Raw genomic sequence first — 13,867 nt, 5'->3', positions numbered from 1 at the left:
CTTGGTTTCAAAGTGTGTGTGTGTGTTACGGAAAAGAAATATTGACGTGTTCCTAATTTTACCTATTTTACCTATGTCATATTTGTTTTCCTTTACTCAGCAATAAACTCTTTTTCCTTTATCTCTCCAATCGCCATACTATCATCATTTCCACAACTACAAACACATTGAACATATTGTTCAAATAGCAATCAATTTAGTTTTACTTTCCGATGTTTATGTGTTTTTGTTGCTTGTCATACCTTTTTTTTTTGCCTGGTATTGTTGTTTCATACTTTTATCGCGTACTATTGTTAGATTTTGTTAAACGGGCTCATTTTTGGGGGTGTGCTTTGCTGTATATTCTTACACACTATAATACATTGTATGCCACTTCATATGGCGAAATGGAATCAAGTTGGAACGTGTGTGTGTGTGTGTCTGTGTGATTTACAACGTTGTTTACTGCGCACGCAGATATTTACACTGCTGTTTCGGTAAATGCTGCAAGTACTGGAATGTGCCGAATCTTAATCGAATGGAAAGTTCCTATAAGTACCTATAAGCATACGTTCAACAAAAATATAAAAAAATAATAACTGGGCGCGAAGAATACATAACTTAACTTTAAAAACTGACCTACTAGTGCTATTGTTAAAAAAATAAAACATACATAATAATTAAGTACATCCGACTAGATAAGTTAATAAAACTGTTTTAGCATTTGTAGTTAGCAACCTTGTCCAGCCCTGAATCAATTTTTTTCCTGCTTAAACAAAATATTTCTCATATTATGGGGTGTATATAAGCATAAACTAAACTTCTTTAATTTTTGACTACAGTCACGCGCGCACATACGCACCCACCCAGAGTATGGCACTATCTGGAAACTGGGAAAAAACAGATCCCTCTTTTGGTTTGTTCTTTGTATGCAATATTTGTTTTTGTTGTGATTCTGCAAAGCAAGTCTTCGAGTAATGGCAAACCGTATATGGCAACATGTTCTACGAAAGTGTTTCATTTAAATTTTCATGAAACGGCTCTAATTGCACATTCTAACACCCGAGTCAACTTACATCCTGCAGCACATACCCACATATGGAATGTTGTGAGCCAGCGCTCTCCCCTTACATCTTATTTTCTAAAAAAAATTGTCTGGAATCATCTCTGTATTGCCATTGGGGAATGGGGCAGGGAATTGATGTATGATGCCACATTTATCCAACCTAGAATGTATGTTACTTCTATACCGTTAAGTAAGGAATTCGTGTGCAGCAAATATATGGTTGTTTAAATACTATTTTCAATACAATTAAATTATCCCAGTTGTAAAAGAACTAAAATTAAAAAAAAAACAAATCCAATTCAATCGGATTGAGCAAGTTTTATTTGTCCCTTTTTCCCCATTTTTGTTTAACACATTCGAACTAGAGTCTGCGTGAAGCAATGTGTAACAACGAAAGTATGTTTCTGATATTAACGGGACAAATACATTTGAAATAAATAAGCAAACTAAAACCAATGCTAGACACACAAAGCATCAGCACATGATTCGCTTTGTTGCTGTGTTTGTCCCTGGACTCTTCGCGCCCAAAATTCATGTAGAACTTCGAAAATCTTGCTGCGTTTACAAATATTAGTCAGTAGAATAAATAGGATGAAAATATTCAGCTAAATTAAATATACTTAAATAATGCTAATCAATCGCGTCTTCCATCTTTTGTCCTCCGGTTCTCTTGCATCGCCCGCAAATTGGGTCATTGTGGAATAAATTAAATCAGGAAAAAGATGTATAATCCAGATTATTTTCATAAAACTAAACATTCTAATTTTTTTGTCTTTCTGTGAATGAATGTGTGTCTGAATTGTGGGTTTCCTTTTTTTCTGTTTTTGTTTAGATAAACATTTACGATCGTGTGGCATAGCAAACACACATCTCACCCATTTACGCAGAACATTTGTAATAACCGGCTATTTTAGAATGTTTCACGTGACTGTGTGCAATGTAAGCCCAAAAAAATTTTGCATCAATCTGTAATCTTTCAATAGTAAATTATGTGTGCACGTTGGCCCCCACCAATGCCGGTGCCCGCAACTACACGACGAATGCGTCGCCGGGACAACCGTTTTCTCGGTTGTGTTTCATCATTATCTTCCGTTTCAACCTCCACTTCCGTTATGGCAGCGGGAGCAACAAGGATAGCTGTTCTAGCACCGGAAGAAGAAGCCATCGCAAGTGACGAGGCAAGCGTAACTTCGGCCGTGGTGGTGGTACCAGAGGCACTGATAAAGGTGGACGAAGAAGCGGGAGCAAATGAGGAGACAGAGGACGAAGAAGAGGACGTCGACGTAGACGACGATGTGGCAGCAACGACAGCACCGGATCCGTAGGACCGTGCTGCAGTAGCTGACGTCGTCGTCGTGGCCGCCGCCAGCACCAGCTCTCAGTTGGGCTTGCAGAACTTGGAATTCAGATGGCGTTTCAGGTTGCTGTGTATATGCGTCTTGTAGCCACACATGCGCTCGCAGAAGTACTTCGGCGGCACGCCGCATTCGTTCTTGATGTGACACTTGAGGCTGTTTTTCCATTTGTAGTTACGGCCGCAGCTCTTACACTTCCACGGCTTTGCATCGTTCTCGTGCTGGAACATGATCTTCTCCTCCTTGCGGCTACCGATCGAGCTAGCACTGCTACCGTTGCTGCTAGCGCCGCCACCGCCTCCCGTACCACCTGTCGTCATCGTGGTGGCCATAAGCGACCCAGCAGACGTGAGGATCACATTGCCATTGCCGGTAGTTTTAAGCGGTTTCATGATGGCCACCATACTGCCTCCACCACCCGACGGAGACGACTTTTTGGCCACCATCATGCGGCCGACCGTAGTTACCATTGGCGCTAGCGCTATTTTCGAGGTGGACTTTGATGTCTTGCAGCGCCAGGCCGGGATAGTGGTGGCGTTGGTGGTTATGTTTCGTTGCAACTTTGTTTGCGATACGATCGTTCCCGCTGTCGTGTGGTTCGGCACTGGTTCGGCAAACGCAATCAGATCATTGTCATGCCAGAAGTTTTCCAATTTGATTTTGGTAATACCACCACCAAGTGAGCTACTGTCCTCTGGGTCTTCTGATTTAATACGTACCAAAACACACACACACACACGCGCACAATAACATAATCGAGAGATTGGTAAGGATAAGAAGGAGACACGATGACCGACGGGGGCAGCAATGCAGTCGCATTCAAACGCATCGTAAGTGCATGTTAAATTGTAGATAGTAATTAATCATAACCATTTTAACACGGATTAGTGATTCGGTTGTTAGTTGTAGGTGTTTGTGGGCGTGTTCGGACACGCGCGCGCGTATGTGTGTTTCATAGCAATAGTAAATTATGTTGTGGTTATTTAAATTTGATAGTTTCGTTGATGTGATTCGTCGTGTCCACATATCGTGAAGGAGCCATTAGGTACATGTTAATGTTATTTCATACAAAATCGAAGATATGTCCACCGGCGTATACACGGTGCGGTAGAGCGGATAGAAAGAGAGAAAGAGAAATAGAAAGAGAGAGAAAATGTTATGGTTAGTTACCGTTAGTGCCAATAAGTACTACGTTGTATCAAGATGTTTGCTACTTATAATATATAATTAGTTCGCATTCACTTAAATTACTAAACTCTGCACAAAAGACAGAAAACATAAGCTAATAAACATGAGGAGGGTTTTATCACATGGGGTTGTAAACAATTTTACCAAAAGACATCTTACTGTAACAATTGATCGATATACCAAACAAAACAAAACATAATTAATTAATGACAACACTCAAAACGTTAATTGTTGTAGACAGAAAAAAAAATAAACAAACACACACAGAAAAACATAAAGAGATGTGCAAAGATGAAACAGATAGATGAATAGTAAAAAAAACACAAAATTCCCCGTAATGTAATAAACCCGGATAACGTAGTTGTCCCTTTCAAAACGCCGAGATGTTAAATAAATTCCTTTCCAAACTGAATTGTTGACCCTTTTCGTATCAAGCGCATGGGAGAAAGAAAGCAACTGGAGTAACATACGCAACCGTAGCTTCGAATTGGGTAAACTGCTGCGTTGAAAATGAACCAAATTTTTTCGAACAAACAAACAATTTGTAAAATTGTTTGAAATTGATTTTGTTTTCACAAGTTTTTGCTTTTCATTGCGTTATTAGTGTACTAATATATTTTTTTAGTCGTTTTCATTATTTAAATAATTTAGTTATATTTCTACACACATACACATCATATACCAGGGATGGGTGTGTTAGTACAACAAATCGTTCCAGTGAAGCAGTGTAGTAGACCACCGTGAGAATTCCCAAGTTTCTTGCTGAATCAACAACAAATGGAGGAACCTACGATGTGTGTGTGCTTTTTTTTATTATTATTCTACTGATTGTTAGAGCATCGTATCGGCATCAGAGCAAATTCTACTAGACATGTGTTAATTTCAGCCACCTTTTGAGAGTAGATTACACCACCACTTTCTAGTATAGTGTTGTTGAGTTAATTCATAAGCCAGTGGAGTGGAGGAGCTTGTGTTAAAGGTCATTATTCCGGCTCCGATCGACAGCATCGTGTGTACATACAAATGTTCCGTTTACCTTCAAAAGTATCATTCGTATACGTAAGAAACGAATTTAGTCGCAGAACAACAATCCACTCTCCGAATTCGGCTAGGATTGAATGATTGGTACTGTGAGCAGCATCCGGTGATTGGCTAAAGAATCACGAAACCAAGTACTTCACTATGCTTGTTTCCTCTGTTTGGCTGTTCATCGTCAATCAAGCTATGAAGGCTAGTAACAACAGAATGGAACGATCGCCAGGGACACTCCTTCGAATCCAGAGTTCACCCAGTTTTTCTTTTCGTTCGCAATACTGTTGCTGTTATCCTCATATGATTGACATTGATGAAACAGAAGAAAGGGGAAACCTTGCTTTGCCACCACAAATTTAGACCAATTATTCTTTCCCGCAGGTGCCACATATCGTCGTCTGTTCTGAATTTCAGACCCCTGTTGACTGGTATATTAGTCATATTATCCGCCCGCATCCGTACCTGAAAAGAAAGAAAAGAAATATGTTAATAAAAGGAATTAATAACAGTGCCTTGCTCTACATTTTTGCTGATGAAAAAAGAAGAATAACGATCGGAAAATTGGAAAAGGGAGGATGGAAGGGAGTTGCGGTTGAAAAGATTCACAAGATTGGAGTAAGTGTGCGTCTGATAGTGATTTCTTTTTTGTGTCTGTCTTCATAAAGATTGTTTGCAGTCGATGGTCACAGTTAAATTTATTTCTCACATCACCCATCTGCAGGAACTTTCTTTCCCAATCCGGAAGGGGCCAACCTGTAAAGATACTTTTATTTAAACATATGAAATTTATACATCACATCGAATGTTTTTTTATTTTACTTTAATATTTTTATAATGCATAAAACAACTTACGATTAAAAATGGTAATGATGTATTACAATTAATATTAAAAAAAAAAACATGCAACCGTGCTTACGATCGGTTGCTGCTCAACGATCCCAAATGATCCGTGTGTTCATTTTTTTTTTTCACTGTGGCTTTTACTTTATCTACTATGGCTATTTACGCGCCCTCGTGTACGTAATCGTTGTTTGTCGTCTTTTAACGGCACGCGTTTTCTTTGTGATGGAATGATAAATGAAAAGGGCTACTACACTTGGCGAATGCTTAAAAACAGGCTCTTTTTTATGCTGTTTGATGTGTTCGTCGGTTATTCTATTTTTTTCTTTCTTCCTGATTTTATTCCTATCGATCCTAAGGGTGGTAAATATGTGCTTGTGTGTGATGAAGAATTGTTCGGGTCGAAAACGGAAACCTTGGTAAGAATTATTGATTAAATTTGAAATTTTTCGATGTTTGTATATCATATTTTGTGTGTTTCTCATTGTTCAATTGTTCATGCCTCGTCCGACTTACACTGTTCAGTTAAATTAATGAGTATTCAGAATACGTTCCTAAAACAATGAAACATTAGTACATAAGAGTTTAAAAAAACAGATAATCATTAATTGGAAGTAATCAATTAGAAGAAGAAAAAACGGTAGAGTTATATGAAGTAGGCACCAACATCTTCTGCCGTCTGGCACGACGAGGCATGAATATTGCTTTACATCATACGAATCGCTTAAGAATTATTTTACTTTCATGCAGATGTGTATGTTTGTTTCGCGTGGGGGGGGAGAGAGGGAGAGGGGGGGAGGAGGGTGTGGTAGGAATTAGTGTTATCCTATCAAATTTTGCATTGTTCAGTGTTTGCATTGTTCAGTGTGATACAGAGCGATTAAATATTTGTCTTTCACCTTCGGAGGGGATCAGCAAATGCACTTGCTCCCATAGAGTGTCGCCACATGGAAAAGCTCACCTTAGCAGTTAAATTAAAAACAATAAGCGATGAGATAGAGGAAAATTTCCATGCGTGTGTTTAATTTGTAGGGTATCGTTTGAAGCGAGAAGGCAACTTGCAACAGAATCATATGGGGATGCGTCCCAGCATCGATATTTTGCTCTCATTTTAACGTTCGTCACAATTTCACTGTGTCTGTCGTCATTACGAAAATATATCAAATGCAATAATAGTACGATCCAAAGAGCGTAAAAAAACAGACAAAAACATTACCAGCACACAACAAACGTCAAAATCTGTGCGCAAAAGCATTGAACAACTGCCAAGGTAGTACATCACATGGAGTTAATATAAAAACGCTATACGAATACCATCTGCTGAGTAGCAAACTTTTTTTTTACACTAGCTCGATCCCCGCCTTTCCTTACTTTGTTCTGCCTGAGATGGTTTGTCTACATTCACCCCTTTCCTGCATGACTAAAATTATGTTGCAAATTTGAAACAATTGTGTGTAAGTGTTACTTGTTTATGCTTCAACCCCTGTGTGCTCATTCTCATTTCTGGATTCTGAATTGCTCATCTGGTGTAAAATGTATCACTTTCCTCTGAGAGCCAAGCCAACAGCGAACTCTATTTACAACAATCAAACAATTATGTATGGCATACATCCGCTTCCGCTTGTGCGTTATCTTTCTCATTGCTATCCTCCTTTTCCCGTTGTTCGTTTCTTTATCCCGAGGTGTTTCGTATATAGCAAACGGATCATTACAATTTAACAAAATAGATGCAACGATATTGTAAAAGCAGCGTCCCATCGTGAATACGTGTTTAGTTCGCTAACCAATCATTACAGGGCTAGGAAGAGGTGGTTCAAGTTGAAACTGTTGTTCACTTGGAACTGGTATATTTCAACTAGCTTACGATGATCGCTTCCTCACCCACAAATCAACACCATTCCTCTACCCCTAACTCCAGATATAATCTGTCTCCCTTCGAGGGTTACTGTTTGCAACGATATATCTAACGGCCTACAAAAAAATACTTAACACTACGTAACATCATAACGATCTCTCCGTCCGCACACTTTCCCCTGCTACACACTCCTTTTTCTTTTCCACAGTTTGTGCGCCCTTTTTTCATATCTTGTTACTGCTTAATACTAAGATATATTATTTCGATTTCACTGAGTGATGAATAATTGGCGGAGAGGTAATTGTGTAAGTGTGCAAACAAAACTGGAAAATTAAATTTGAACACCATCGAAAAAAAGGGATGAATATTAACGTACACTGTGTGTCTTAAAGGTTTCAACAAAAATTGAAAATTAAATTGAAATTGAATGGTAAACAAAACATAGAACAAATTTCCAGCTGAACTACACATTTACACAACTATATATCATGGCAAAACAAACGAAACACGCGCGGCGTCGAAACGTTTTCATAACACACACACACACCCACCACACCACATATCCCTTTTTTACACATGATTTGTTTTTTGTTCCATATCATTCGTCTTCTTTTAGCGGAGATATGTCTGGGAATCTCATTACCGGTGCATTTGAATCTCCTTTTTTAATAGGTTTTGTTTTCTGTTTTCATAGAATGCTCTTTCTGAAATCACAATATGTCTCCATTGTGATCCTCTGTGTGGCACGTAGACTGATGTTCCAAACTTCGCCTTTAGTTGGCGCGAATACATTTTGTTCTTATCTTCTTATTATGCAAGGAGAGTTTACGCCCCATGGTTTTCCCCTCATCCAGATTAACAGTTAGATTATCTATATAAAAAATAAAACCTATTCAATGCAAATAACGAATAAAAGAAAGGCACATATGGTAGGAAACATCTGTATACATAAAGACTTACAAACAAAGATGATTGTTTTTTTTCTTCTTCTCTCGCTCCATCTCTTCCTTACTCTAGTTTTTCTTCACCAATCCATTGCTTCTAACGCATTTGTTCTTACTTGCTTTATAACCACATTTGTATTTGAAGGTTTGTGTCTTTTTTTGATTATCAACTTCCTTAACACTTTCCTAAATTGTTTTTAATTGATTTACTCTTCTTTTTTCAAGCGTTTTTTTTTTCTTTTTTCTTTTATACCAGCAAGTTTTGTAACGTAAACATGTTCCCCGACATATTTCAATCTGTGTAGTTTGCTGTTTGTAAATCAAAATTCTTGCCGTTTACAAGTATTCTCTTTATAGTAAATGAATATGAAATGCATGAGAAAAAAAACTTAGATATATGAATCTAAGCCACCGTATCGATCATCGGCAGAAATTAATAAAGTTTTGATGGAAAGTTTTAAAACTGAACGCAAAAAAAAAAACAAACTAGACGACGATAAAAAGCTTACTCACTCCGTATTACATAGTTACTGAGGTAAAACGTTGTTTCTTTCATTACTTAAAAAAAACTTGTATCGCACTATAAATTAATTGTTCGTAACTTTAAATTCCCTCGCCCTGTGTTTTGTATAGGTTTGCTAATTTGCGTCAACTATGCGTACCGAAAATAAAGGATGTAAACATTAAAAGAGTATGTAAAACGGTAACAATTTTTAACAAAGCTTTCCCACTCTAATTGCATTAAACCTAGCAGCGATTGTAATCAGCGAATCCGAACTAGTTGTTAGTTTTAGTCCTGTTTGTTTTGTTTGTATGGGTGACAACTTCAAGTTCATAAAATCCAATTTAAATATCAGTACATGCCTATCACAGCACAGGCACGAAACTACTACCAAATCGGGTAGCTAAGCATGTAATATTGTGTGCGTTTAGGTTACCAGCAAAGCTTAATATTGGAAGGTGCTGGAATGGACAATCTGCGACCTGCCTACGGTCAAAAAAAAAAGAACATCAACAATTTATATCAACACTTAACGGATCTTTAGTGTTCTATGATAAGCAGTGTTTGTAAATGCAAACTTCAGTATAAATTCTGGTAAAAGATCATTTCCTCTAGCTGAAATGTTTGTTCATAAATTGATTGCTTATGAAACAACGGTTTTGTATGGTTTTATCGCTTTCAAACGATTTATTGATCGTTTGATGTTCTGCTTTCCATTCACACAACTATATGTAAACATACGTTCAAATTATCTACATGGAGTACTAAATACTGATATCATATGTAAACGGAATTTATGTTTTTTTTTTTTAACCTGCATCAATTATAGGGTCTGAGACCTACAGAGCAAAAATTTTAGTACACTATAGAGACCCGTTAACAACATCCTGGATTCCAATCCTCCTTTGTAACTATATTTTGTAAGCTTTCGATCGTATTGTTCAACACATCTGACGCAGCACCAAGAGCATATTAAAAATATTTTCATCTTCTAACGAATGTTTTGTTAGCGTAGAATTTGGAACTTTACTTTGCTGTGCAAGATATAACAGAACAGGTTTTTCAACAACCAAAAGAGGAATGTATTAATTGTGAAATGTGTGTCCAAGTTTTAGAAACTTTCAAACTGTGCGCCTATTTATGCTCTCTTTTTGTGTCTTTTCTATGTTATCTTTTTCCCATTTCGCACATTAAATTCATATCGATCGATGTCAATAATGCACGACTTTAAAGAAAACTTAAACTGAGCTAAACCGTCTTTCTTCGTTACAGCCTACACATTAAGGGAAGGTAAGACCAAAATGGTTATATCAAGATAGAATGTGCTGCTATATAGCGCAAATAGTTCAACAATTGTTGCGTTAGATTTAGCGCACATTTTCTTTATCCACTCTGCTGCTCCCTCAATACGCACACACACACACACAAAATCCCACGGATGAAAATTCGTTGTGCTAATCACAATGAGTGTTCGTGGTTTGTTTGTTTGTTTGAGTTTTGTGTTTTGTCTCTTCTATCAATCAAATTGCTTATGGAATGATTTAGGTTTTGACACAGATTAGAATTCTTCACAATAATAACAGTGTAAATTATTATACAAAAACTCCATTATAATTACTTAACCCGTACGCATTGTATGATATAATCCGTGATTTGTCTCCTCTTTTGTCCTCTTACCAACTAGTCTTGTTATAGTTATGTGTACTAACTAGCTTGTCTCAAATGTCTCTCTGCACTGTGTGGAAGACAGATAAAACAAATAAATGTTTTAAAAATTTGTGCATTTTGAGCAAGACGAAGAAACAAGCCATGTAAAAAAACGCAATTTTATACGTTTATCTAATGCGTTTCTTCAATAAAGATGCCACACTATTGCATCGTGTATAGCAGCGGATAAACCCCTTATCTACTTCTACTTGTTCTCTACAACCCAACTTTCACAGAGAATTAGCTTGGGAGTAGAACAACGGTAATGTTGTTGGAAATGTCTTTCATGAATATAGTTCTTATCATCCACTACATACGATGGCTAGTTGCAAACATCAATTCCACACTAGGCAGTGTGTGCAATTGCACATCGACACACATCTACTGAAATAGTAAGATGCACACTGCAGCATTGTTAGGAATGGCCGTCGACAGTTTACTAATCCTATTTGAATGTTTTGTCGATTTTTGTTTTCTTCATTCCCCAAATGGCAATGAATGCAAAATAATATCTCCTAACCACATCTCGCCAGACTACATTTATGTATGCATTCTAAGTCGTTACCTATTATACATACATGTATATAGTTCAATTATGTCTTCTATATGTAAATTGATTAATAAAAGCTTTTGTAAAAAAAATGTATGGCTCTCAACTTCATTCTACTATCATCATTCGTCCCTGACAAAATGCGCCTTCTAATCCTGCTTAGTAATGTGTGTGTATGTGGTTTCCTGGTCAATCAAAACAAAAAACATGTTAATGGCATTATTTTCACTGTTACTGTCCCCGGCTGCACACGGTTTTTTTTCTGTTTCGAGTGAAACGTCACTAATTACCCTGTCACTTATGTTTAATGGTTGTGCCGGGTAGCTTTCCTACCTTGCATGTCGCACGTTTCCAGGCGACATGGTCCTGCGATTGCTGGTTTCATCTCATCCACAAGTTCGTCCGTCCACGATCGCGCAGCACCATACACACACACACACACGCAGCACTCAAACTCAAACCGTGTGATTGAGATCCAACGCTAAGCTGGTCGGGTCGTCTAGTGCTAACACCTTGTCGCCTTCCACCTTGAAGTAGCGCTCCTTGTGCATCCGCTCCATGTGTCGACCGATGTGCATCTTTTGCTTCGCCCGATACACACAGTAAGGACACTGGAACTGCGGCTCCTTGCCACATTCCCACTTCTGATGGTTGCGTAACGACGACTTGAGCTTGTACATTCGGCCACAGTCGGGACATGCGAACCCACACAGCTCGCCCCACTGCAACGACGAAACATTCATGTTGTTGCTGCTACTGTTGCCGATGCTTTCGCCACCAATACTTCCACCAGCGCTTCGATGATGATTGTTATTATTGTTATTGCTGGTGGTGGTGTTGTTGTTGTTGTTGTTCAGCAGATTAATACCACTACTGCTACCGATGTTGTTGCCCCCCGTACCACCGGTCGAGGAGGAAGGCGATGGTGAGAAGTTGCATTTGATGTTCACCGGACTAACCGAGTGGTCACGGGGAAATTTTAGCGGATGATTACCCTCGCGGAGTGTGGCAACGAGAGGCATTGCGGCACCGGCCGCTGTCAGTAGTGCCCCGGACAGACGCGCGTCCAGCTGATCCCAGGTCAAGCCACCTAGCTTTGTGATGCTTAAATCTTCCGCTGCACATTCAACGAGTTTGGGCGTCGAAACGGGCGTAGAGTGTAGTAGAAGAGTTGGCATACACCGCGCGATACGTTAATAAGCATTCCAGTCAACGCGCACACGCACACAAACGGGCGAAGTAGGCAGGCACGTGGTGCACGTAATTCCAGCAAGGAAAGAATACCGAGAGCACAATGGCGACAAAACGTAACACAACACAACATTTAGTACAAGAAAAAACACACACACAATACACACACACATTTGGAAAACAACGTCACAAACACAAGAAAACGTACAGAAAATAAAAGAAAAAAAGAAAACATCAATTAGAAAAAGGATAATATTGTGCTACTGATAAAATGTTCTAACTAAACTAGCAACTAAATTATTAAATAGAGAAAATGTGAAAAGCAAACTCGATTTAAAGTACATCACAATCACACAAACAAAATAGAAGGAGCAATCAGTAAATGAAAATTTATGTGTTTATAAATAAATTTGCGCAACTCACAAAAAAAATAACAAAACAAGTAAACATTAACCGTAATTGATGGCCAAAAGAGAATACACAACACAAAGTATTAGTTTGATGATAGGAAACACCTTACAACCGTAAAAACCGAAACGCAAAAAAAAATGCAATAAGCTTCTTTGCACGATTTACCAATCCATATTTTGCACCATCGTGTTACACCTGCTTTCCCTCATATAATAGCCCACAAAGTGTTTTACTATATGATGTTCAAAAAGGAAATGCCTACACATCGTATGTTATGCCTGTACAAAAGAGAAAGCCATAAAAGTACACTATATACATACAACTTTTTCCGCACAGGAAAGCAGGTTAGGGGGAAAGAAAGATTAATGTTTAAACTTAAAACTGAGCAAAATAATGTACACATCACCTGCAATTGATAAAACATTATTTAGTAACAACAATAGCAAAAGCTTTTTAAATGGCGCATCAATTGCAGCTTTCCGGTGGTAACAAATAAGGTAGATGATAGGCATATCCATTAGAGAAATATTTTTCTTTCTTTCTATTCGTTGTATCCTTTCCATAATACACAAATACAGCGCCGCACACAATTAATTCATTTTCTTCATTTTTTACAAACTTTTCTATCGTCTAATTTGGCAGAACGTCTCATTTTTGGTCATATTGAGCTTATATGTATAAGCAGTTTACTAAACTTTCGTGTCCCATTTCTTTAGAATCAGCTCTTGATATTGACTTAGAATTTACTTTGAAAAAATATGATGAACTCAAAACTATACCTTAGGAAACAATTCAAAGGCACACTCATAGGTCCAACATTTCAGTGATAACAATGTCTACAGACAACGCAGCAAATTCTTAGCTGTTTTTCGATCACTCGTCTCGAAAACTTAAAACTTTGGTAACGTAAAAAAATTGGCACACATTGATAACTAAATATATTTATTTTAAAAATAAAAACATAAATTTCTACTCAAGCAAGAAGAAAAATAACAAAACAAACAATGAATCTTCAAATCAGAAAAAACAAAAAAAAACAATGAAACTAATAATTAACTTCAGATATCACACACAACAAAAAAAACTTTAGATTTGAAATCAACACACAGGAACACAAAGAAGTAATAGTTACTTTTTCATGACAATCTGATGAAAAGTCATATGACGAAAAAGTCACATAAATACAAATGTGTAAATAGTAAAAGTATACAAAATAAACAACAAAACAAACACTTAACTAATACGAC

General features: G+C 37.7%; 2 protein-coding genes across 4 annotated transcripts in view; both read right to left on the bottom strand.

The window, feature by feature from the left end:
* Nucleotides 1-2,406: 2,406 nt before the first annotated feature.
* Nucleotides 2,407-13,867, bottom strand: part of LOC126561804 (longitudinals lacking protein, isoforms J/P/Q/S/Z-like) — a 76,756-nt gene continuing 65,295 nt past the window's right edge. For 2 of the 3 annotated variants that reach the window (XM_050218129.1, XM_050218127.1), the window contains exon 7: nucleotides 2,407-3,103. In XM_050218129.1, the coding sequence (XP_050074086.1) occupies nucleotides 2,424-3,103 (680 nt within the window). In that variant the 3' untranslated portion in view covers nucleotides 2,407-2,423. The remainder of the gene's footprint in view (nucleotides 3,104-13,867) is intronic. The other variant, XM_050218130.1, reaches the window with a different exon arrangement.
* LOC126563445 (longitudinals lacking protein, isoforms A/B/D/L-like) lies at nucleotides 11,474-11,723 on the bottom strand. Its single transcript, XM_050220091.1, has one exon. It carries the CDS (start codon nucleotides 11,696-11,698, stop codon nucleotides 11,474-11,476), a length of 225 nt encoding a protein of 74 aa, XP_050076048.1. The 5' UTR covers nucleotides 11,699-11,723.

This window comes from Anopheles maculipalpis, chromosome 3RL (assembly GCF_943734695.1).
Source record: "Anopheles maculipalpis chromosome 3RL, idAnoMacuDA_375_x, whole genome shotgun sequence".
Taxonomy (NCBI): Eukaryota; Metazoa; Arthropoda; class Insecta; order Diptera; family Culicidae; genus Anopheles; species Anopheles maculipalpis.
The sequence above is the reverse complement of the archived record's forward strand: the minus strand, read 5'-3'. Positions and strand labels throughout refer to the sequence as shown.